This window comes from Ciona robusta, chromosome 4, assembly GCF_009617815.1.
Source record: "Ciona robusta chromosome 4, ASM961781v2".
NCBI lineage: Eukaryota > Metazoa > Chordata > Ascidiacea > Phlebobranchia > Cionidae > Ciona > Ciona robusta.
The window spans coordinates 4,531,004-4,557,221 of NC_143238.1; the positions used below are offsets into that span (position 1 = coordinate 4,531,004).

Sequence of the window (26,218 nt, forward strand, 5' to 3'; positions counted from 1 at the left end):
AGCAATAATTATACACGATTAGTAACCTCGCCAATAGAATTATTACCACCGCCCGAAACGGCCCGGTTTCAAGCGGTTCTTTCGCCAAAACGAATTGGGTGCGGGCCGAAGTCGCTAAATTTTTCACGACCCGGCGTGCCGGTGGTCCAAGTATAACCCGCCGTCGTTCATTGCTTGGGTGTGTTGTAGATAGAACTAATATTGAAATAGTTGGATGACATTGATGGATCGGCGGTTTATAGTTCTGTCGCAAAACTTGGCATTAATTGCTAGCTCACTGGTTTACTGTAGGCCTTTGTGCGCGCATAAGAAAACTATTCACCGTCAAGACACGTATCGGTCTTTTGCGGCGAACGTTCGTATTTACTTTTAGATATTTTGTACGTCAGAAATCGGCTTACCTTGCCGCGCGTTGGGGCGACACCGCGATTAAAACGCGCTCCGTTTCTTGCGTCACAATCGAGCTGCATAATCCACACATTTTCGTCGGTTTGTCGATGATTAGATGCCCCCTTGTTTATACTGGGAGCTCTTTTACTCCTTTATCTCTTTTCGAACAAACCTCTTTTTGGCGTCCGCCCCTCGGTGCAACCACGCCTATCGTCGGTGTGTTCTTGCACAGCATACAACTCATGCAACCCAAACAACACTTGCATTCCAAATCTGACGCCGCGAGGGCGTAAACATTATTAATACTCAAGCGAATTCTTACAACATGCGCTACACACCTTGCCGACTTCAAAGCGGCTAAACCGTACGGAGATCGCTTAGCGTTTTAATCGGCTTAGCGGCAATTTTTGCTTGCCGCCGGAGCGGAGAAAATAGAATATCAAGTCCAAAGATGACATTTGAAATTCTCGCTGTATACGAGGCAGTGGTCAATCTCAAGTGGGGACTTCGGTTTTTAGAAACACTTCAAGTTCTGTTTACGTTTACTTAACCTTGCAACTCGCTGGCCTAAAGGTCTTGGGAACTTTGAGCGAATATTTTATTTTTTACCAAGCTTAATAGACAGCAGCGCTGATGACGTAATAAGGGCGATACCATATTAGGAAAATTAGGCAAAAAAAAACAAAATTGCGGAATGGGGAAAAAAGAGGTGACAAAGAAAGAAAATGATAAAATAAAAAATACGATAACGAAAATATGTTTTTATATATTTGTTGTACATGATAGACTGGCACGCATTAAGTTGAAGAAATGCTAATGACAACACGTGTGTGTGTGTGGTACACCGGCGCTACATCTGATTTATTGCGGATAAAATCTCTGCAAATGTAAATAATACATGATTATGTATATAAGAGGGGTATTGCACGATCTTCGGAGTAGAAGTCTATACTGGATCTGTATGACAAAGAAATGCAAAGGAACAATTCGCTTTCATTTAAAAGGCTGTATTTAGTCGGAGAAAAGGACCAGGCGATGATATGAACTAAAGGATTTACATAGCGACGTCAAATAGGATAACACTGTTTCGTATCTTTTTCTCGGAACCATATATGGCAAGATGACGTCATCATGACACAGCATTGTTACATGACTAGGCATTTTTCGTCCTGCTGTACGACCTTGGGCATATTCTGTCCAAGACTTGTTTGAAGCCTTTCCTCCTCTTCCAGTGCCCTGGGTGAAAAAATGAGATTCATTTCGTGAAAAATTATGAAGAATATCACGAAAAATATGAACGATGTCACTTCGTGAGATAATTACTGTTTTAAGAAATGGGTGCGCGATTTGCAATAATTGATTCACAATCACGGTCACAAAATCTTGAAACATTCATGTGAATTGAATCACGGGAAAATAATCACAAAATATTTTAAAGGAATCTTTTCAATCATATTGTAATCACATAACCATGCTCACATAATAAATCACCATGAAAAATGATCACGAGAATGTGCAATCATATGAAAACTCACAATTGTTCTTTTTCATTCATTTCCTGATTAATCCTATCACGATCATTCACGAGTTTAAACTTTTCTTCAAGAAGTAAATGTTCCCTTTCCTTTTGCGCCACAGTCTTCATTATATCTGGAGAAAATACCAAGTTTAACATAAACAAACAAAAAATATTTAAAAATGGAGAACTGAGCAGTAATACTAGATTTTGTTGAAAAAAATATTAATTTAACATAATAAAAAAAAACAGAAATAAATGAATAAAATAAATATATAACAGCAATAATAGTAGAAAAGTAAGAAAATATTAAAAACAAAAAAGAAATAAAAAGGTACGAAAATAAATACTCTGGGTGAGTATAACAGATTATCTTTTCAGGATTGAAAAGCGGTGAAAAATATCATAAATAAACAAGAAATGGAAAAATATTGAGCTAAAATATTATCATGGTTATTATAGGTGGTTTTCGAGTAAGTAAATTGGCATTTTTACATAAATATTGACAATAAACTTGAAGTTTGTAAATATTGGTTTAGAAAAACAAAGCCTGAAATAAAGTTCACGGTTGGCAATATAAGTAGTACAAGCTTCTAAACAAATAAGGGTTTGGCTAATAATAATACGCCAAGCAATGTTGCGGCATAGGATAATCCAGCTAAGCTATATTGCAGTAATGAATTAAAAGCTATTCGAGTGCCGACCAGTTACGTAAATGACGTAAACAAACCGGCGGGTGGTCTATGTATGACGTCACAATGGCTTGTTTATGATGTAGGCTACGCGGGTCGCGCAGTGACAGGTGGTTACAAACAATTGTAACGAAACACAAGAGCTTCATTGAAAGCTCGAGTAAAATGATGAATTCGCGTCTCGGAGGCAACAAGTTTTAACTGATGGGTTTTGAGTCGTAATTGTAGCGTTTTTAGCCAAAGTTCGGCGACTTCTGCTGCTACATCAGGTATTGCGGTTCGCCGCGAGGATTTACGCTTTCCGATGTAGAAATTACGGCGACTACGAGACAATGAGTTCGGCCACAAACAAGTTTAATTGCACGGCGATTCCGCATCTCGGTTTCCCGCTGTTTAATTATCCACATTCGTCGTCGTGTTGCTTTTTCTCCGAAGCACTTCAAGTAATTGGCAGGATTTCTCCGCCAGCATACCTTCGCCTTAAACAGTACTGCGTGGCGGAAAGCATGGGCTGCCAAGCACCTGCGACTGCACGGGACACAGTGCGGGTACGGTGGAAAATAAACAGCGCGATATACATATCCTGGTTGGTTTGTTGAAGCAACAATCAACGAACGGAACTGCGGCGAGTGAACGTTGCCCGCACGATACCGAGAAAATGCCTCTGCTGGGCTAGAACGTGGACGAAAACAATTCTACGAAGCGAAATGCTCGTTCGTGCTTTAATTAAAGCTAGGGTGTTGTACACAACATACGGTGTCGCACTGCTCGGTTATTGAGCGCCTTGAATTGCTGCATACCTCTTGTCAGCGATTCTCGGCCGAAAATAATTTTTTTTACAATTAAGCTTTGTACGCGAGAAGTGCTGGGACCGAAGTCGGAGCCAAGTAATTATAAACACTAGTCACATGCACAGACACAGCGGCGCCGTCATCACATCACGTTGTGACGTCACAATACCAAGTGTGCTGGAAACAATATTAATAACCTTGATCGGTACGAACAGAAATGGCGGCTCCACCATTTTGGGCAAAGCGGCGGCGCCATTTCACCCATCGGTAATAGTGTTTCTATGAAACAGGGTGAGTGAGACGTTAAAATAACTCGAAATCGGCATCAAACTGGCTGCCCAGATCTAATCGGGGACGTCGAAGGAGCTTACGCAACCGCCACGCACGGAGGCGATTGCCAAACATACACATCCAGCACAAGATCATAAGTACAGATAACTTTGATCCCGAGTTTGGTTTAATCCGATTTCGGGTTGAACAGAAACAAGGAACATCGGGCCAGATTAACTCCTCATAAGCGCCAGATACGTGTCGATAAGCAGCCACCAGTGCGGATAAAATCAACGACAAATCATGACCTGATGGCCGCCTACCGTCTTGCGCACAAAACCGCATTTTTTATTTGGGGGCTGATTTTTTGGGGGGAATTTTTGTGATCTTGTTCAGGTGGATTTTTTTGAGAAAAAAGATTGAATTGTTAAAGTGTTTTCTACGAAAAAGAGATTAGCGGTAAAAAATGGAGATTTATAAACATTTGGGAACCATTAATATTTTTCCAGAAAAACGAAAAGAGTTTTTTTTTTGCGAAAACAACTTAATTTGCGGCTTTTGTCAAATACTTCAGTGAGAAAACCTTCAAAATAAACATACACGCCGTTCCCGTGTTGTGTAAAGTGTCAATTTTAACAAGAACAAGCCCATATACCACATTATGAAGCTTCAATTAAACACACAATACCTCCATGTACATAATCATCACCAGACATGGTGCCGGGGATTAAGGATTTTAATAAAATACTCGGCTAAGTTATCTGATCGAGCGGAGGACGCTTTAAAGCGGAGAAATAATCCTGCTTGGCCAACAAACAGCTTAGAACGCTCAATCGTTGCGCTTTTGATTTCATTGGAGCCTGCTAGCCGTGCTGCGTGCTCGACAGCAACCGCGAGTTCTTTTTTAAACTCGCATTATGACGTAATAAGCGACGCGCGACGCTGTTTGTGCGGCTTATGTCAAAACTTAAAAACCAACCAAAAATACTGAGTTTGCTACGTCAACACGCTTATTACGTCATAGTGACGTCATAGTACCTTCGATTGCCATAAGAGGAATAAGCTCTTCGTGGATTTTCTCGATCCTTCTGTTGATGCTCTGATCTTCTTCCCTAAAGAGGAGTGAACGTTAAAGTTAAACGATTTATGGTTAATGAAAAGTCTGAGTTTGGATTTAAATGTAAATGAATGATTGTACCAATAGTCGGCATAAATATTCTAATAAATACGATTCCCACCGACAGCGTTGCGACTCACAATACAGTGTAAGATCAATTTATATTAAAGTTTTGCTTTAGAAGCCTAAACTTAAAGTAAATATTGTAATCAAGAAAAAACGTGCCACCAAAATTGAACTATTTAATAAACTAGACATTTTTTTAAACCATGGAAGCCACACGTGAAATGTTAGATTATTGAATGGATATTGAACTACTGTATTTAAAACATATATGAAATTAATTAACTGGTCATCTTTAAAAACTCCTGAAGAGGCACATGGGGTTTGGCATCGTATGAGGGATATTTTATTCTCACACATAAGACAGTCAAAGTAATTCCACACAAAAGACTTTAATCCCTTGACTCTCGTACTTCAAAGTGACATATATCCGGTACAGGACTATCCTAGGCGCCAGCTAACACTACAATACACACGAAGATGGGTGGACAAAAGACACAACCATAGTCACCGTACAACACTCGACATCGTGACGTCATTTGAACCGGTTCAAACCAGTTCAATTCGATTTAACAGTGACGACAATTAGCCATAGTGGGATTTTTAGGAACCGACTCACAATCAAGTGGTGTGTCCTTGAGAGTTACTTGAAAAGGTCAAATTAAGGTCACATTTGGGGCCAGATGAAGTTTAAGTATTGAAAATGAGCTTAATTCTGGTAATTGATAAGTAATATTTTGTGTAATGGTATAGTGATTATGTTTGAAACGGTAATTTGGGTTCATAGTAGTTTGTATGCGTTATAACGTTTACTTTTCAACTGCTAAAGAACTTATTTATTAATAATTGTACCAGAATTTATGTTCTGAAATAGTTTTGTTTTTAAATACATGTGGTAGGGTGGGGGAAGTTGGGACACCCCCTAATTTGAAAGTAAATAAAAACAGTCGAAGAATTATAACCGTATCCTCACGACTTTAATACAGTGTTGTTAATTGTTTAAAACTCGGTCAGGATATTCGGACTTTGTGTGCTAAAGGTGTCCCGTCTTCCCGCCCTACTATATTAAAGTAGAATAGTAGATTAGAAAAAGTAAGTATATTTTTGCAAGATACACTTACATCAGTATAAGTTGATCTTGCTCACGTAATATTGCATTCTTCTTATGCACAAGTTGAAACCATTCTTGAGTTAATAAGGTTTCTCGCTCTTTGTGTGAACGGTGGTGACCTGTGTGAGATTTAGCGTGATAAATATCGAACAGTGACATATTACAATGCAGTAGTTACATGCCACCAAGTTCAACTTTTAAATGCTTGCATATGAGCAAAAAATACAGCAGTAAAATGCATCTTGCGAAGTATAGTATATAACATGCTAAAAAATAGGGTCGTTCTGCAAAAATTTCAAAAAAAGCGTAAAAGGAATTACGAATCCTGAAACCTGTTAAAACATAGGGGGATTTTGTAAAAAAATGTTCAATTTACGAATAACTACATTACTAGTGCTATACGGCTTTATTGTCGGTTTAGCGTGTTTTAGCGAGGTTTATAAGTGCGCTGTTGAAGGGCCACGGGTGGTTGTTTATTTTCCCCAGGTTTCCACTCTATACTGTTGGTGGCGACGCATCGTCGTTATGACGTAACGAACAAGTGGCGCACGATATACGTCACGAAGCGTGGGAAAACTAAGATGAATGGGGAGCCGGAGTGTGAACGGGGTGGCCACGAAACGCGCTTGACGGAGTGGAACAAGGGAACCGACAGAGCGACGATAATAAGTGCAGACAACAAACACAGGGAGGGAAAGATGGCGCCGACGAAGCTACATCTCCGGAAACTGCTTAATTACTCACAGAATTACGTGGGGCTTAGATTTTGAACGATTTTTTTGCCTTTATTGTTGTTTCTTTTATAAAAAGCAAGGAGCTTGTAACGTTTTTTTTGCAGTTTCTTATAAACAGAAGGAAATAAAACAAGAAGAAACATCTACAACAAGGAGAAACATCTATTCTAATATTTTCAGTATTCCGTTTATGCCCAAATTAAACGTGGAGTTTACTAAAAAAGACAACAATTTTCGTCCAGATTCAAACTCTTGCACAAACTGTATACGACACCAATGTTGAGCGTTTGTAGTGCGAGTATATAACTATCCTAATGAAGCAGTTATTATAAGTTGGTCCGAGATGTTGGTTCAACAACCGGAGGAGATTTTGTGACCAACGAAGACGGTAATACTCTTCTTCTATTGAGAGAGCACGAATGGCTGACGATTTATTGAGTTAAGTTTTCTTTGAGTAGGAGAGTACTCTCTGTAAGTCGCGGTATTTCGTATGAAGGTTGACGCGTCTTTAAAAGATGGCCGACCCCAATTTAACATACACTGTATGTAGCATGTTATGTTGTAAGAAATTTTGTGTGTTGTAGAATTGAAAGTAATGATAATTGTGTGTGAGTAACTGTGACTCTTTTTTAGTATTTATGAAGTTGGACGATGGTCATTTTTTTTAAATAAGAGACAAATGATGTCATTCAGACGAAAATGCGATAAAATAAAATTCGTTGGACTTGAATTTGGTATTTTATACATTTCGTAGTACTTCAACCTTTGTGTGAAGAATTGAGCCTTTTCTCATGGCGCATTTTACCCTGGAATTAAACGACTAGACTCCGCCATCGTGCGGTTATAACGCGTGTGGTTTGTCGTGTGTTATTAACGACGGAAGTCGTAAAGTTCGGACAACAGAAGCCGTGAGTTTAGCATTTTGTATCGTCATATTAGCCGCACTGCGGTTGCGAGGCGTCGAAATAATTGAGCGTTTTGATTGTTCCTTGTCACGCGACGTGTCATTAAACTTGGGTTGTGGTTGCAGTGGTAAAGCGACAATGCGCTAACTTTTCGGCAATGCCGGGTGTTCGAGGTGGGCGCCATTACCCCGGGAATGCGAAACTACACTGTAGGGAAATTATACTGCGGAAATTGGGATGCGTCTGCTGGGATGTGCTAGATATCCAGCGATTAATCCAGCCGGGTAAGGTTGCAGAAATATAAAACTAATCCTCGCCCACGGCTCTGTGTTGTAGGTGGGTGGATAGTGAGGTCACAATTACCTATATGACGACATAGTAGTCTCAAAATATCCCGCAAAATGTTCAGCTGAAATGCATTCAATATTCGATCCGTATGTTTTACAACGTTGTAAATCTACATTAGACATGGTGGGCCCTAACACTCCTTGAATATTTATAAAACTATTATTAATACTGTGGGGTAAGATGGATATTGTTAGCAATTGACACATAGTATACCTTATTTCTAAATGGTATTTTTAACAACTAAACTTTTTTTAAAACCGTGAAGACACGGTTACATAATTCTGTAAAAGTTCTTTGTTTACAACCCAATAGGACGATAAAAGAAAATGAAAACATGAACCATCTTACAACAGCCCACTAAAACACACATGTGTTAACCAACATTCGTATGAGCAACGAAATAAATAGGACCTAAAATGAAAAACAAACATGAAGCATCTTCCCCCAACCTATAAACCAAAACACTAACGAACATTGTATGCGCAACGGACAAAATGGGACGTTAAAAGAAATAGAACTGCGTGCCATCCTACCCCGACCTAATGCAACCCATATTTGCTACCAACATTCGAACGCGCAACGAACAAAATAGGGCGTTAAAAGAATTAGAAATGTGTGCCATCTTACCCCTACCTAGAACATAGTATGTATAAACGGACAAACTATTTGCAAGCAATGCGTGGAAAAGAAATACGAGACCACGACTCGTTGAAATTGTGACAGGTAAGCCACTCATGGGCTGGGGGATTGGCGCGCTCACTTAATCGCATGAAACGGTAACCAACCACGATCGCTGACGGAAGGCTAACACGGGAATTTGGGAATTAGGCTGACGATGTATGGCCACCCATGTTGTAAGTAAAGCTGGAAGAGGATTTTGCTTCTGGGAGGAATTTATGCCATTTTTTAACCTAGAAGGGCGGGGTGGGTTTCAAACGAATTGAACCGTTTAATCGGCGGATATGTGGTTTATATGAGTGTTGTTGTATGTTATGGGTGTGCAGGTCAATTTTTAGCAGTATGTGTGAAATATTAGTATGTTTTGTATAGAGAATAGGCATCTTCTTGTAAACCATATGGCATATAGAAATAAATTAAATGTTTATAGGAGCATAACTTGGTTGGTTTAGGTTTTGTCCTGTCAGTTAGGAACTTTACAAGCGACGTAGAGCTAGGAGGGCACTTCGTACATCGGTGCTTGTCAAAATACAAGCGAAGCTACAATGCTTGGACACTTGTGCTGATTGAGTGCTGGGACAGATGACGTGGGAGAGAAGGCATTGTGACATCATAAAGACGACCACCCGGGTTGTTTTCCTCTTGTCCAGGGCTCATGTTATTATTTCATGTCGCTACGAAATAGTTGAATGGGTGCTTGCCGTATGTGGTGTATGGATAAGAAAACGGACAACGAAAACTAGCTCCTAACTATAAGAGTTGTGGTGTTAAATATACATATACTCAAAATCCGTAAATTGACGAAATTATACTGTGGAAATGTTGAGAAAATGTGATCTAAATGAATTGGTTATAATTTGTGTTGAAAAGTGTATTGTAAGTTGTGTAAAGGAATTAAAACTATTGGTTACTGTCAATTGAAAATAATAAAAAACCCAAACTGACGCCGTTAAAGTTTGGAAAATGTACAGAAACTGTGGTGTAAACGCATGTCGATTATTGCGGCAAAAACGTGTAGTGTGAGTAGTACATTGCAGTAGCACTGTTGTTTGCTAAGCTTTCAATTTAAAATGTGGCAAAATGTGATCCGAAGATGGAGCACCTTTAGCACAAAATACCCAAATATTCTAATCGTGTTTTAAACAATCAAAAACGGTCTATGGGAATTGTGAGGATACGGTTTTATCATTCTTTGATTGTTCTTTGTTTAGTACTAAATGGGACAAGAAAATAGAGGTAGGTGTCCCATATTCCCCCACCCTACTACTATCCTGAAAATGTGACAAATTGTAAATAAACGCTTCGTGTATCGTGCAGGGAAGTTACAAGTTGCTAAAACAAGCAACATTGTAGCTAGCGTAACCTTGAGCGTAATTCCCGTAAGTTGAATCATATAAACCATTATAACAGAGCCATGGTGGCAGCTTTGATCGTGCGGTGTGAGCTTTCTTCGTAGTAGGCGGTCGGTGTATAAACTACGGTTGATTATGTTTAATTTGTGATGGGCGATAGAATCAAACGTAAATATGTAAGCGGCCGCGCGGCGACTTAAAAACGAGTTGGGGACGAAGCGAAGCAATGATAATCGGCGTGCAGTATGTACAACAAACATACGAAACCGGGCACGAGAATTTTTCATTGTTTTTATTTCGTGTGAGAATTGCAATTGTTACGAGAAAGTAACGAAATTTTGAGGGAGTCAAAAATGCGATAAGAAGAGCTGATACGTTGGTCGGGGAGTAAATATTGAAGGGTTGCTAATTAAGGAACCGTGTTCGAGTTAGCACGGGATACAAAAGTGACAGCTTATCCGATGATCAATCTCAAGTTGATTACGTGGCTCTTTCACGCCACCGCGCGGTTTGATTGATCAGCGATCAAGAATACGGAAATTGGACGGAAAATATGTGGAGCCAAGGGAGATTGTGGGTTGTTTTTGATGGAAATTAAAGAATTAAAGGTATTTTAATCAGTCCCCCTTAAGGATAGTGAAACAATTTGGACTTTTGGCAGACATTTAAAGTTTCATATTCGAAAAAATGATTTGAGAACGAAAGTTGTTTGCTTTCTGTGTCAAAGGGATATATTTTTTCGTTTTTATAAAATGCCGGATATAACATCCACAAATACCGACGTTTATGAGTTGCCATTTACGTTCTAAAGCGTGGCATTCGTAAACGCGCTTTGTGCCGGTGATTTTCCGCGGGCGTGTTACGGTCGTTTGTAAGTGGTTGGGACGACGAAGACGGAACGACAAGATTTAAACTTTCACGGGGGGAGAAACGAAAGGCGAGTAATGGGCCTCGGGATGAAAGAGAACGGAGGTTCGTAAGTGCTGGAGCTTCAGCCGCTTCCTAATCCTGACTGACAAGAGGGCGACCTGAAATCGAACGACGGTCGGCGATAGGATCACGAATTGCGACGCGGCATCTCGAGACTTGCACCGTTTTTTTCTCCGATTAACATAAAAGTGTTGGCGGTGAGGAAAATTGTCCTGCGCGGTATGTTACTCTGGGAAGCAGCAATTTTCTACAAGCGCCAAGCCAAATTGCGCTTATCGAAAAAGAGGTGCCACGTTTGGATGGCAGATGAAATTACAGCAACGAACCGAACCTTATACAATATATGCTGAAACCAGGCCCTGGAATGAGCACCCAACACCCACCGCCAAAGGAAATATTACAAAAACAATAATAACGCTGTTAAATATAACTTTTCCCTCAACGCTTCGAAATGACGTAACTGGGAAACGTTGGCCGCCATTTTGTTTAAGCGACACTGCCAAGAAAATTAACTGCTGGATAACTGTCTAAGTGTACAGTAGCTTATGTAGATAAACAGTAAACATATTACACGGTACTTACATTATTTATATTGTTGTTTATAAATATATCCCAAAACCTCATCTGCGTATATATACAGTATATCTTCGATACTGTCCAGCCACTGCCTGACTTTAATAGTTATATATATTTTTCTGTTGCAAGTATACACCTGATCCTTCCAGAGTGGAGTAAAGTGCTAAAATAAGAGCAGGGCGCGCCTCATGGCCTTCTATAAAGCTTCGGAAGGGATTTGGGATGAGTTTAGATCGGCGAGACCGATTATATGTTTTCGGCTGAACCACCTAAATCCGATCAAGGCTTTTCGGGGCTCTGGCTTGCCCGATTGCTGTGAGAAGTATTAGCCTGTGTGTGTGTGGGGCGATGAGCACGACGAATTACGCGTTAAGCAGGTGGAATAGACGACATATCAGATACAAGACCTTGATGCAAAACGCCCGATAACAAGCAGTACTGGGCATGGAAAGTAGCAGCGTTTAAATTATGCATTGTAGCTTGTGGTTTGAATAAGTGTTCGAAATCCCTTCGACAAAAACAGAGTAATCCCACCGTTAAATCAAGCATATAAGCGGGTTATTTATGAAAAGCGGGCAGCGTTGTTATGCAAAGCACAAGGAATTGCGGCATTAATTCCAATTTTCAAGTCGCATTGAGTTTTCGTCGCGAAAGAGAGCTGCTAACGCGATTTAACCGAGCGCAATGAATATAGCGCTGCGCGATATGGGATTTCAATTAGCAGAAAGGTCGTTTTGCTAGTTTGACTGGATTAAGGGAACGAACGGGGGGTTGGGATTGCTTGTCGATCGAGTTACAAGATTAACTTGAAAATTTAATGAGCTGGCTTTGCATCTGTTGCTGGGCCGTTGTTATGGCAACGCGTGGTCTTTGTGACGTTTCAAATTCATCATTGTTTGATTCGAGTAAAACTTGGAGTGAGAATTTGAAGACTGGTTGTGTGCGAAATATGGCGGGCACGTAGTACCATGTACGTGTGTCAAACGCCGATAATTTACGCCTGTGTGTTATTTTTACAGCTTCCAGTGAGGCTTAATAAAATTGCGACGCTTTAAATTGCAATGTTTGTACAGCAACTAGTTCGCGTGACTCAAGTTTCGTTCTTTGTACAACTCGAATAATTTGGACTTGCCCAGCGCCACGGAAGGCAGCTCTCGGGCGCCACAGCGTGGTAAAACATACCTGATTCGTTGATACTTTGAAGCTCAAGTTGTACCTCACGTGATCTCTCCTCAACGTTTTTCATTTCTTCTTCTAGCGCCAAACGATCGTTTTCAAGCTAAAATGAATGATTCAATCAATGTAACTTATTTATTCCCACGTGGCGGACAACGACTGTCGTTATATCACGATTGGTCTGTTTGACACATATTTTCAGTAATTTATGGCTCACACACCTCATGTGCCTATTTACGAGTCAAAACGTATGTAACTTTTTTGGTAATTATTATTTTATGGATCTTAATTCTAATGTTTTTTGTACTGTATAACTGACAATTAAGCCAAGCCATAAGGGACCACTGGATTTGAGCTAAAATGAATAAGCAGTAGGTTAAAACGGATAACACGGACGTCAAACGGGATTATATGAGCGTTAAAACAGATAAGAGGTGACATAAAACGTATAAGACGAAGGCTTAAATAAATACCAATGTTACAACTCATAATTGACGTATTAACACAAACAAGTGCTAAACTGGATAAGATGAAGTTAAAACGGATTAAAGCAGATGATGGGTGGCATAGAAATATTAAATTACCTCGTCAATGACGTCAATATCTTTGGCTTTCTTCTTAAGCACTGTGCTCCACCTTCGGTGTAATTCAGATATACTGGCCACGGATAGGCGGTCAGTAACTGTGTGCACGTAAAGAGGTAAACAACTATATAACAAAAAATTGACACCCACAGAGTTACATAAGTGGTAGAAGGCACACGAGTTGTTTAAAACAGAACACCCGTATTTAATGACTGTCGGTCCCCACCACACTACAAGGGAAGAAAGCAACATTCAACTAATTAATAAAATTATCACCCACAAAGTTGCATATGTGGTAATTCGTAAGTGGGAAATAAATTAGCTCCATTCACAAAACGAGCTAACGTTTATGAAAGAGCAAAATGGCCATAGCTAAGTAAAATTAGTACAACATGGTTTATATCAACTTTACCTTTAGAGGAATGATCCCTTTTCTTGACGATGGGTATCGGACTAATGGTGTCTTTATTGTTGTCTGGGAAGCCGCCTGCATCATCCGTGTCGGCTGTTTTTGATACTAAAGGGAAAAACATGTGTGAAAATAGTGCTATGACTTAAAGAATACAAGCGTTCTAACCACTTCGCCATGGAGAGGAGTTTTTATTAAAGATTATCTTTTTTTGTCATGATAGTAAGTAATAAGAATCGAAAAGTTTACAAAAGCGAAAATGAATAGAGAAATAACAGTCCTTAGGCTTATACTGCAACAAAAGAGTATCTTCATACATCCTCATATATACCTTCTATGTGCAGTGGTGTAGAAGTTGTTATTGTCGGCGTGTTGTGTCTGACAGGGGTCGATGCGTCATCTGGTTAGGAAATTGCATTAGTAAAAATAAACAAATAATAAAAAAATCACCTTTTTTCTTTAAAATTCCTTTTACACTGGATTGCGGGGTTGAGTTTGGTTGTTTGTCGTTTGCAGCAACGTTTTCCGCACTGTTGTGGTTGCTTTTATGCTTTATAGAAGTGTCTGTTTTGACGCCAGAAGATATCTCGACTGTCGGTAATGATTGCAGCGGGTCTGATGACGTAGGCGTTTCCGAATCCGGGAAAAACCCCGAATCTAGCGTTGGTTGGGCGCCAGACGAATTCAGGGGGGTAGGTGGTGTATTCGACGCCTTTTTCGGCGTGGGTTCAAGAGAGACGGGAGAAGGTGTGATTTTTGGAGATGTAATTATGGACGACGCAGCTGGTTCGGTGGTTAAGTTAGTGCTGCCGTTAAGTGCGTTTGTGGAACAACTGGCGCTGGAGCTTCCACTGTTCGTAGGTGAAGTGAGATTACTGTGGGTTGGTTCCTCCTTAGTGCTTAGTGATGCTCGTGTTTCGTCCAATAAACGAAGCGCTCTTGCTCGAACCTCTGCTTGCCGCTGTTGAGAGAAGAATCGCGTTAATCACTGGCATCTGTTTAACAACGCTACGAAAACGTAACAGAGAAAAAAAAATAAAGTCCAACCCATTGTATAACAAAAATATATATTTCGCATAAACAGCATCGACAGTTTCTTATCCAAGTTTTCTTACAATAATTGGTTATCTGGTTATGCGGGTTATATGGTTCCAACACAGTTCTGACGTAATTTTAAAGGAGCAAGGTGTTTCGTTTCCCCACAGCCTTGATAATAGATTCGCTTGCAGGTTAAAAGTGCACGCGAGGAAATGTAATAGGATTAACAAAATGAGTAAAGCTGCCGCGGCCTTTTAAATAGGCAGGAGAGGCGCCAACAAAACGCGAAGAAGATCGGGTTTTGTTGTGAGTTTTGGCCGTCATTTTTACCCTAATTTGTGTGTTTTATCGAGGCAGTAAAGGCTTAACCAGAAAAATTACAAATTTAAACGAAAAAATGTATAGATTTAGGAATTCTGTCTGATTTTTGGCATAAAAATGCAGATAACTGAATTTTCGAGATTTTAATTTAAAAAATAAGATTAAGGAAGCTTTTAAATTCTTAGTAAGGGCTTGTGGGTGATTGGCCAAGTTAATATATATTTAAAGCCTAATTTTGAACATATTTTGGAATTTTTGCCGGTGTTTGCTGACATGAAATTTCAACGGTTTTAGCCTCCAGGTAAAACATTACCGGCCACTTAACGGTCGAGTGGACAAAGCAAACTGTCAGCTATCTTTGGTCAAGCGGTGACAGAAGACATGCACGGTGCTGTCACTCAGCGATCGACCTCCACGTAACTCAATACCGCAGTCAAGTCGGTCTACATGCGTTCAAAAAACACGGCGAAAATCGGGCGACTGATAACTGGCGCCTTCAAACGGAGGCCCGCATTCTTTTGAGGGGGCTGGATGATTATAGGGGTCGTGGAAGGGACATGGGGTTCGTCGATGTGTACCGGGGGTAAGGTGAACGGGGCAGGACGGCTAACGATTTTCGGGCACTTGAGCGTAAAGCAAACACAACGTAACACGATCGTTGTGGGGAACTTGCAGCATTTAAACTGAGGTTACATCCATGACGGCTAGAGGTCAAACAGTGACAGGTTACGTAAGCAATCAGTGCTTTTACTACGGGAGGAAATTGAAATACTAAAACAAGGGCAACAGTGTAGTGTTTCGGTGGAGTTTTTAAATACATTAACACATACCTGGTTAGAAGGCTTGGCCACTTTTGAGGACAAAGCTTCAGCCTTTGCTTTCTCAATTAACTCGTTTGTTTTCGTTCGCTTACTTCTCTCAGCAGACGAACGCTGAAAAATTGAAGTATTGAAGATAACAATTCTGGGATAACATTTTTAATCAGACATGGGGTAGCATGAAAAAGTGGTTTGGCATTGTTGGTGAAATCGAGTACAACTTTTATACCATAAACCCTTTAAATCTTAACCCGATCATTTACCATTTACTATGTATATAAAAGAACTAAGATATGTTTTAGTTTAAACAGTTGCTCACCAAGAGTTTATCTATTGTTCCCTGCAAGTCTTCATTCGAGACGTTGGTCTTATTTCCCTGGATAAATGAATAGGATCAGTATAATATACCAGGCCACCCCAACACATAATGCTAGCAGCTCTATGCTACTGTATGAAACATTTTACCAGGTGTATTACTTCATACAATTCATAGGCTTACTAACATAAGAAGTGGGAACATTTTTTAACTATTTTTTTTAACTAATAAATGTGCAGTCTGTGTTGCATATTATCTACAGCAAGCTACAGTATAACTATAATACTTCAGGATATGAACATATTAAAACGAATTGAGCTTGAAACTGTTTTTTAGGATTTAGGAACATTTGATTTAAATTACCTCAGTTTGGCTGTCACTGTTTGTTGTTGTTGTTGTTGTTGTTGATTGTTGTTTTAACGTTGTACTTGAATTACTGTTTGTTCTTGATTTTGTTGTGGTTGATGAATCCAGGTTGGCTGTTGTTGCTGTTTTGGTTGCATCAGTTTTTGTTGTTATTGTTGCTAAATTGGCATTTATAGTTGATTTGTTATTTGTACTTGTATCCGTTGTTGTTTCTTTCATTACGCAATCAATTGCTGAATCATTTTTACGTGATAACTCACATGATACTTCATCTCTTTCCACATGAAGTTCATGAGATTGTTTTCCATGAGATGATTTAACAGTTGGAGATGTTTTGGCAGTTTCTTCTTGTGATACATTGTTCAAATCATATGATTTTCCCGTGGCTAATATTTCTTTCGTTTTATGTGATTCATTTATAATTTTGGGGGATGAATTGTTTTTTTCATATAAAACATTATCATTTTTATATGAAGTATCATGTTTTTCACGTGAAACAGTTTTTGACAACTTTAGATCTTGTTTTTCAGAAACATCACCGTTTTCATGTGATTTAACCGTTTTTTCACATGATGCAACCACCTTTTCATATGTTGATACCTTCTGTTCATGTGATACCTTGGGTCTCATGACTTCAGTTTCATTAAAATGTATTTTCATATCAAATGATGGACTTGGTTCAGTTTTTAAAACCTTGGGCTCTTCCTTTATAACAGAAACCTCTAATGTGTTGCTCTGAAACTTAGGCAAAGGTTTCTCCACAGTTTGAACAGTTTTAGGGGGCTTCTCAATGCTCTTTGTTGGCTTTGATTTGTTTAACGGAGTCCCAAGCTGGGCAAGAACAATATCGATGGGTAAGGCCTCGGAATCTGTATTCATTGCATCATCTATAATTGGCACACCCATTGCATATGTAGGGGTAGCAGAAGTAAATTCTGCAGAAGTTTTTTTAACTTTAGGGGAACGAAGAACAGGAGCAGGAATTTCGGTTGTGTCTGGCACAGTTTTAGTTTCTTTTGGGTCAGGAATTTTTGGAGTTTTTGGTTGACTAATTTGTGGTTCTCCAGCAGATAAAATCCTAACTTTATGGTTCGTTTCTGCATGTATTTCCACTGGGGTCTTTGGTTTTGGAAATACGGGACTATTAAGTTTCTGTGCCAATTGATCCGGTGTTGATCTTTGAGGGGATTTAGTTTCAACAGGGGTTGTGGAAGTAACCAAATGCTCTGTCGTTTTTACAATTTCAACTTTTATTTCTTTGGGTGAACTTGGCTCTTCCGGATGAAAATTGAGAACTTTATCCTCCAAGATCACTGAGGACTTCAATGATGGAGACTTCTTCTTTTCTACAACTTTTTCTGATCCAAAAACCTCGGGAGTAGGTGGAGGATGGAAAAGATCACTCTCGGAGCTACAATCCTCCAGGAGCTTGTCTAAATAAGCCGAGAAAACATCCTCTTCATCTTCTTTTTCCTCGAGATCAGAGAGGAGTTTAATACGAGCCATCTCGCAAAGTTTTGGAGCAGCGAGAGTTTTTGTCCGTTTGATAACTTGGTTGCTGCTTATATAAGTTGAAAGTGGAATACTGGCCTCTAAAGTTTCTTCGCATGCATTGGGTTCAACCTATCATGTAATAGAAGTGTTAAAGGTACAACGAGCGACAAATGTAAAATTGTTATTGAATTTGTTTTAAAACAGATTCAAGATCAAATATCTTGAACATTTTTTAGAGCAGTGATTGTCTTCAAATTTGTTTCCCTTCGAATTGAATATTAAAGCAATGTATATTAACAAAAACGCAACTAAAAAACATGGGATATTATGTGTTAACAAAACCCATTTTACCCCACCCTACTATATTTAATACTGTTTAGTTATCACCTTTTCAGGGGAATCATGGAAGTGATTTTTAACGGAGGTTAGAAAAGTTACGAGTCGTGTTTTGTCCGATATAACAGATGAAGTTAATGACTCAGCGTTTTCTACACCTTGGGATTGGAAACCTTTTAAAGCCTAAAAAGAAAATTATAAACAATATGTTATATGGGTAAATATTATAATATTAATTAGGCACAAAATAAAAATGGCATCATATATAAGTTTGATTGTTTCTTTAATTCACACTTTCACAGTAGCTGGAAAGCTACACGGTATTATGTCAAAATAAATCAAATTTGTGTTACCATGCACACTACCTTATTGATGTTCGCCTTTGGTTGAAGTGAATCTAAACTGTCGTAATCTCTGTAATATAAAAAAACGTTGTGTCATTGATTTTTTACCTGAATCAAGTAGTAAGATCAGTACTGTGGGGTAAGATGGATACCGTTAGCCGGTTAGCGGATAATATTCCATATTTACCATTAGCGGATAATATTCCATATTTCGTAATTTAAAAAGTCACCATGCTGTTTTGTGGGTCGTGAGATATGAACCATCTTACCCCACCCTACTATACTACATCTATCTTTGTCCGTACTTATCTGTACAAGTTAATATCTTTGTTTTTGCACAACGGATAAACTAATAATTCATAAAACCAATAAATCACTAACTTACATTGCATGTGGGCAGTAGTGGTGCAGCAATGCACAGATGGCCAACCCATTTCTCCAAGAAGTTGTAAAGTTGGTAACCTTTACCCCACTGTAACCCTCTGTAGCTCTCTGGCACCACCTAAGGATTGGTTTTAGTTGGTCTGATGATGGGGAAAACTGACTCAAAGAAGTTGGTTCTTCCTGTGGTGCAGGTTTAGTTTAGTACAAAATATATATTCGTTTTATACTCTTACTCATTATTTTGGAAAGGGTTATTTACTATTTTAGTAAAAAATGTTCACTGTTTTTAGGAAAAAATCACTACTTACGAAAAAGTATTCACTTTTCTGGAAAAAGACTAATTTAACTTCTGATAGCTCGGTTATAAATATCCAGTATACTTTTAAATTACTTTTTTGACAATAAAACCACAAAAGTACCCCTGTTGCAAAAAAACTTGAAAAAGTATTCCTGTTACAATATCATATCAGTATGACTAACGACTCATTAAATAAGTCTTACCTCTTTGGATGAGATGTAAGCAATAGAAGGAAGAATCCTTCTAGTTTGTGGGGGTGTTGAACACTCAGATGATGCTGTAAGTATAACGAATGTATATGACAGGTTTAAACGCCTACACCCGTGGTTCCCCGTGGTTTGAAATGTCACGCTTAACGTAGTTGACTATAAGTGCGCCAAAAACATTTTTTAAAGCTCAAGTGGCCCCTTGCGAAAAAAAAGTTTGGAAACCACTGGCCTACACTTATAATATAGGAAGACTTGGTTGATAGCATTTAATATTATTTCGTTTTAACTGGTTTGTAACTGAGTATAATAAACTGCCACACTTTAGAATATTAGATCCATAATATATAAATGGTATATACCTACAAGCTACAACATTAGAAAAGTAGCAAAAAAGTGACTATAAAATGAAAAACAAACACCTGTGACATTTTTTTAACAGAAAGATTAAACCATATATAATATATATATGTATGTATGGCGTTTCTTTAGCTCCCCTTAAAATGTATTTTCTAGCCAATAGAGTAATATTTACAGATATATGTTGGCAACATAATGTTGCTTTACTACTGACCAGAATCTATAACGCTGTTTCGTTTTGGAAGTTCCATCTGATCTTTATTGACATTATCAGTTTTTCCCACTTCCTCATTCAGTGGTTGTATGGTGGGTTGAGCACTGAGGATATGTCATATTAAACCATGTATTGTACAAATGCCACTCTGCTGCTGGGTTTTCACTTTATATAAAGCAATATGGGTTCTTGATTTTAGGCTTAATTTTGGGCAACTAAAGGCACATTTGTAAACAAGGTTGGAAATCTTTGACCTAGGTGTTGGGTCAATGGGTAACTGAAGGACCCAGGTCTGTCTTATAGAAGAACTTATTTAAACAGCATAAAATAATCATTTTTCTACAGATCAAATACATTTTTAACATATTTAACAGAAAAAATATGCAACCAAAAAATTCAAAAACTTTACACTTCAGAATAAATTCTTAGATTAGTTGCATATTTGATTATATTGGAGTTTTCATGTAACAGTTGTTTACCTTTTACTGAATGAGCCAGTTGTTGAGAGGTGACCTGAAGCAGAGCTGGTGCTACTCACGCTGGTACGACTGCTCTTTGCTCTTCCATTATCTTTAAAATAACAATGACAAGTTTTTTTTATCTTATTCGAAGATTTTAAACAAAATATTAATAGCACTGTTTAAATGCAAACTTTAGTTAGATAAGGAAATTATGTGGCTTTGGTTAAATAAACACATTTCTTAAAAGATGGTAAATTTAAACGTCAAACATATTGTATTTTGTCCATTTGAGTAATGGGCCAAATATGACCTAAATCTTAGGTACTCTACAAAGACTTCACCCACATTGAAACCATGAATAACTAGAGTAAACAGCTAATAATAAATAATAACGCTAACCCAGGTCAAAATATGTTCTTTTCTACATTACAGTTAGGTACAGTGTACTTATGGGATTAATATTAGTTACATATGTTTCATGAGAGTACAATGCTTAAGCTCCTTAGCTAAGTCAAATTTGTCTTGCCCAGCATATAAGGAGAAAAGACACATAGACATGGGAGAAACGATCTTTCAAAACATTTTAGGAAACATTTTTTCCTATATAATTACACACCTCACATACCATGATGATATGTTATGGTATGGGTGAATCATTAGATCAAATATTTCTATTATAAAAGCTATGTGTGTTTATGGCTGGTCAAGAACCATGGAAAAAAACATAAAAGTTACAATGTTTACTATATTATGTATAAAAATGTAGAATATTACGTTTAATGTATTAGGTCAGTTCATATATAAATACCATTAAAAAAGAATACTAGGCAAAAGACTGTATTTAATTCATAAGGGCTCTGGTTATAGACTGGGCATTGATTTATTTCTTAAGGCCAGTTTTGTAGCCAACACATGATAAATGACCATCTATTATTCTATTAGCATGTGCGTAAGACAGAAACTATGACATAGCTGATAATGCATGCAAATTGCACCACACAAAACTACCAGGAAGGTGTTAGCACAAAGTACTGTATATGACATCATACCAGTTTAAGCTGATAAACAGTTGCTACTGTCTTTAAATAACATATCAAAACAATAGTATAATGTACTACATATAACATTTTACATGGGTGAACACTTGAACAGTTGTATTTAAGTAACACATTAAAACAATAAACAATATACTGCCACTAATAAAGTATATAGCCTGGTGGTTTCTACTTGGAATGTAGACCACATATATACTAAGCTTAATCCTTTATATAGAAACACTCTAGGCTAATTTTCAGAGCAAATTTATTGGTAATTTTCACGTTTAAGCCTGTTTTATTGCAAGCAAATTGAAAACAATATGATTATTATGTTGCATTACAATAAAATATTTCTGGTTAGTCACATTTATGTATATAAAAAAAAACTATATAAAGATGTTGTTTAAATAAAATTCAAAATTGTACCTTCGAAATTTTGTTTCTCAGATGTTTCATCCACACTATGAGTCAGCATCTCAATTTGCTGAGCAATGCCGTAAAACTCTTGGTTGGTGGCCGAATGTTTCGACGTTCGATCTGCGGAACTTGCACGAGAACTTAACTCAACTGGAATGGAAAAATATTAAATATTATTTTTTTCAGAAAATTAAGATTTTAGTTCAATTCTATATAGGTAACCTTAAGATTTTAAAATCCGGCTCATTTGGGGATTTAGACCAGTATTAGCTAATTAGTTTTTTATATTTGGATTAACAGAGTAACATATACGGCGAAATATAGTAGTGTAGTATAGGTGACGATTATTTCTAAAGCATAGAAAAAGTGGAAATAGACATAGGGGTTTATAAACCATACTATCGCTGACTTTAACATTTGATTTGAAACTACAGTTCAAAAAAAGGTATGGCCTGTCCACCCTACCACCCCAGGGTTGGTGCCTTGATAAAAGATATTGAATAAAAAGCAATATCTGTATATCCTTATTAAGAGGATGAAACGCAAAGTTGCAATGTTAGCATTTTAACATTATGTAAGCCTATGACTGTATAATAACATGCAGACAATAGTAGCAATGCATCAGTATGGAAAATACAAATTACAAAATTAGTTTTAAACTCCTTTATAACTGGTCACAAGTTAAGAACCAGAAGTGTTTTTTTTCTTGATTAAAATGTACATAACATGTGCCCTTTGGACTGTATGGGTCTCAACGTGGGTAATAAAATCACAGCTGACATTTGTGTACATATGCTTTGTGTCGCTGAAGTGTATGTTTAGTGCACCATGCATTTAGTTTTGCTAGGTCTACATCTTTTGCCATTCTTTACAGAAAAGCATGAACTACGTGTAAAGTTTCTTAGTGTTGAGGTAACAAGCCAACTCTGACTTATGTCTCAGGTGTCCCATGGCGTATTACCCAGCGGGACCTCAACCACATAGAATAAAATGAAAGTTACTCTTATTAATTTTCTTTAGTAAGCTATAAAAAAGCAAATATGGCAGAACGATTTACACCACATGACATATAAATCACCGATATTTAAATACTTACAATCCATATCATCAAGGTCTCTCATGTTTCCAATATCTATATCACCAAGATGAATGGTGTCTTCTGTCATTGTGCTATCAGCCATTGAAGCAAGGTCTGCCTCACTGAAATAAATTTAAAAATGTTCAGATTTTTTATTAAACTACAGAAAACTGAAAAAAATTATAAAATATCAATATTTGTTTATTGAACTACACAAAACTCACATAAATTACAAAATATTTTTTAAACTGAATTACAAAAGTGAAGGCGTAGGCTATGTAAACTGTATGGGGTACGTAAAAAGAGAAGTCAGACTATGTTTTGAATCCAACACAATATTTAACGTAGTAGCAATCAAAAAATGAATATGACACATGATGTTTGAGAAAAGACACACAACATCCTAAAGGTCATATGAATGATAGCATTATTATTTATATTCTTTGTCAAATTCCCATTAACAACTAGCAATAATGAGTACTGGCAAAAGGTGGAGAATGGATTCAAAATTCTTACTAATTTAAAATAATATGCAGTTACTACTATATCATGTAATTATAAATTATAATACAGCAGCATTGCAGTCAAATTAATTAGCGCTGTAGGAGAAAGGTCTACATACTTTAATATCTAAATTTAGAAGCAAAATGCAAAACTTACGTAGCCATGCCTTCAGATATAAACACACACGTAAAGGAGAGAGTCAGTGACGCAGATTTGAGTTTAGTTGTCAGTGGTTTGAGTTGTATCTCATCAAACTGAGCAGCTGGTACATCAGACACATACTTGGCCATGTCAACACGTGAGGTAGCGATGGCCTTTCGTTTACCACCGGTGGTCTCCTGCAAGGAAAACACAAATATCATTGGTAAAATTATATAAATATAGCTGATACATTTAAAATAGAAGTAGGAGTAAAATTGACAAAATACTGTGACAAAATTTTTTAAAAAATCCATACCTTATATTATATACTGTATACATTTAAAATAGAAATGGGACCAAAATGGACAGAAAATGATATGGAATTGTTTAATTAAAATTGTTTAATTCAAACAGGAGAAAAATGTTAATTTTGGCATATATTATTATTGTTGTTTGAAAATACAAAGGATTACCACAGAGAGTAGACACGGTGCATATGTTTAAAAGTGTGGAGGAGGATTTCCCTCTTTAAAAGCAAAACTTTTAGAATGTAAATGAATATTACCAGCAGTAAAGTATTGTAATTATACAGCAACCTACGTTTTCCAACACAATCACCCATTCTTTAGGTTCAAAATCAGAACCATGAGAGTCTTTGAACAAGGTCACATTTATCTCTAGTGTTTCCTGGTTATGGGAGGGCCACTTCACAACACCCTTGTAAGGGTTTTCAATACTGGGGTGCCAACTTTGTGCCTGTTATGTAGAATGGAGTTAATTAAGGATAGTTATGATATGCTATTGGAGTTGTTGACAAATAAACTCAATTTGAGCATAACATTGTTTATTCTAATTATATATTTTGGTATATACAGCTACTATTGTAAGGGGTGAAGCTCGGGCAAAAAGGCCCTTTCTGCTAAAGTTTTTAGTACCCTATCTAACTTTTGGAAGGCAAAAGCAAATTACACACTAAATCCATTCATGAATTATGTTTTAAAAAAGAATTTTGTTTAGTGGCATTTGCCATTAACTTCATGGGTTGAGAACTAATGTTTCAGACATACATTTTGGAAAATATAATGTAATAGAATATAAACCAGTTCGTGTTCACATACCTGTCCAGATTTCCTTTTTTTCTTTCTAGCAAGCACCACCACAAGTTTGTATGGTTGCCTAGTACAATGTAAACAGAGAGATTATTAAGTGTAAACATAAAGTGCAAAACTTTAATATGGTAGCATGATGTATTTTAAAACAGTAGCCTACTTTTATAACATTGATGCAGTAAAAAAACAGTATGTTAATTAAAAATAACTATAAAAATATTTGTAAACAGTAATTTAATAAAGGAAAACATTTGTAGGATATGCTACCTACAATATTTAGGATAACATTTTGTGAAATGCTATGTCTGCTTTGAAACTGTGGGTTAATAAAAACAACACCACTTAAAGTAATAGTTTAAATATTTGTAAACAACCAAATATGGCAGAAAGTTTTACAACCTTTGATATAGGGTAACATAAACTGAAGAACATGTAAACATAAACAACAGATATTAGGTCAGTATAGTAAGATATAAATACTCAACACTAAGCAGAAGCAACAATTATAAAGAGCCATAAGTACAGCTATCAAGCTCGTATGCTGACTTGCAATAAACCTAATTTTAATGGCCACAATTCAAATAATAAAATTGGAAGGAATGTGAAGTTTTTATATAAATTGTATGAACTTGAAAGCCACAATATACCACTAATGCTAAAACCAGGAGTATTTGTATCAAATATATTAGATTTTATTTGTTTATTTACTGAGATAAACAAGCGGCATTTTTTGCGGGAGTTTTTGCCCGCCAACGCTGTGGTTCAAATGTGGGTAAAAACAGATGGGTCTAAGAAAGTTTTTAATGGCAAACACAAGAAATGAAACCTCATGAACGCAAACATCCATAGTCATACTGACAAATAAATCGAATTTGAGCATACAACTGTTGATTGTCATACATTTTTCAATACAGCTACTAGTATTGCTATTTTTCAATACAGCTACTTTTGCTATTTTTCAATACAGCTACTAGTGAAGCTAGGGCAAAAAAGACATATTATTTATAGCCTTTACAGTACAATTACCATGATTTTGTAGCTAGAACATCCAATTGGGTCAATGCAGCAGTGAAACGATATTTACAAGCTTTCTTTCCAACGTGTTTTAGTTTCCGCAACATAATTGTTTATACTCTCCTTATAGGGTATCCTGCATTGCTTACTAAGTAGCTATGTTTACACCACTGTAAAAACATTATATATATATAATATGTTTATATATATATATATATATATATATATATATATACATTTTATAAAGTAATGCAGATCCTTAAACGCAATAAAGTAAAGTGGTTGGTGATTAGGGGTTGATGGTTAGGGGGTTAGTGGGT

The 26,218-nt window shown here is 37.3% G+C and overlaps 1 protein-coding gene across 1 annotated transcript; it reads right to left on the reverse strand.

Annotated features, from left to right (window-relative positions):
- Positions 1-971: 971 nt before the first annotated feature.
- LOC149736876 (uncharacterized) lies at positions 972-26,088 on the reverse strand. The gene is made up of 24 exons (XM_089876173.1): positions 25,911-26,088; positions 24,894-24,951; positions 24,376-24,531; positions 23,791-23,972; positions 23,149-23,252; positions 22,062-22,202; positions 20,617-20,707; positions 20,138-20,241; positions 19,561-19,634; positions 19,061-19,239; positions 18,697-18,745; positions 18,383-18,514; positions 16,499-18,124; positions 16,139-16,195; positions 15,832-15,933; positions 14,093-14,603; positions 13,974-14,042; positions 13,646-13,750; positions 13,234-13,331; positions 12,656-12,752; positions 5,961-6,069; positions 4,698-4,771; positions 1,926-2,040; positions 972-1,626 (listed from the first exon to the last, which is right to left on the reverse strand). Exons 1-24 carry the CDS (start codon positions 26,003-26,005, stop codon positions 1,536-1,538), a joined length of 4,419 nt encoding a protein of 1,472 aa, XP_089732299.1. The 5' UTR covers positions 26,006-26,088; the 3' UTR covers positions 972-1,535.
- Between the last annotated feature and the right edge of the window lie 130 nt (positions 26,089-26,218).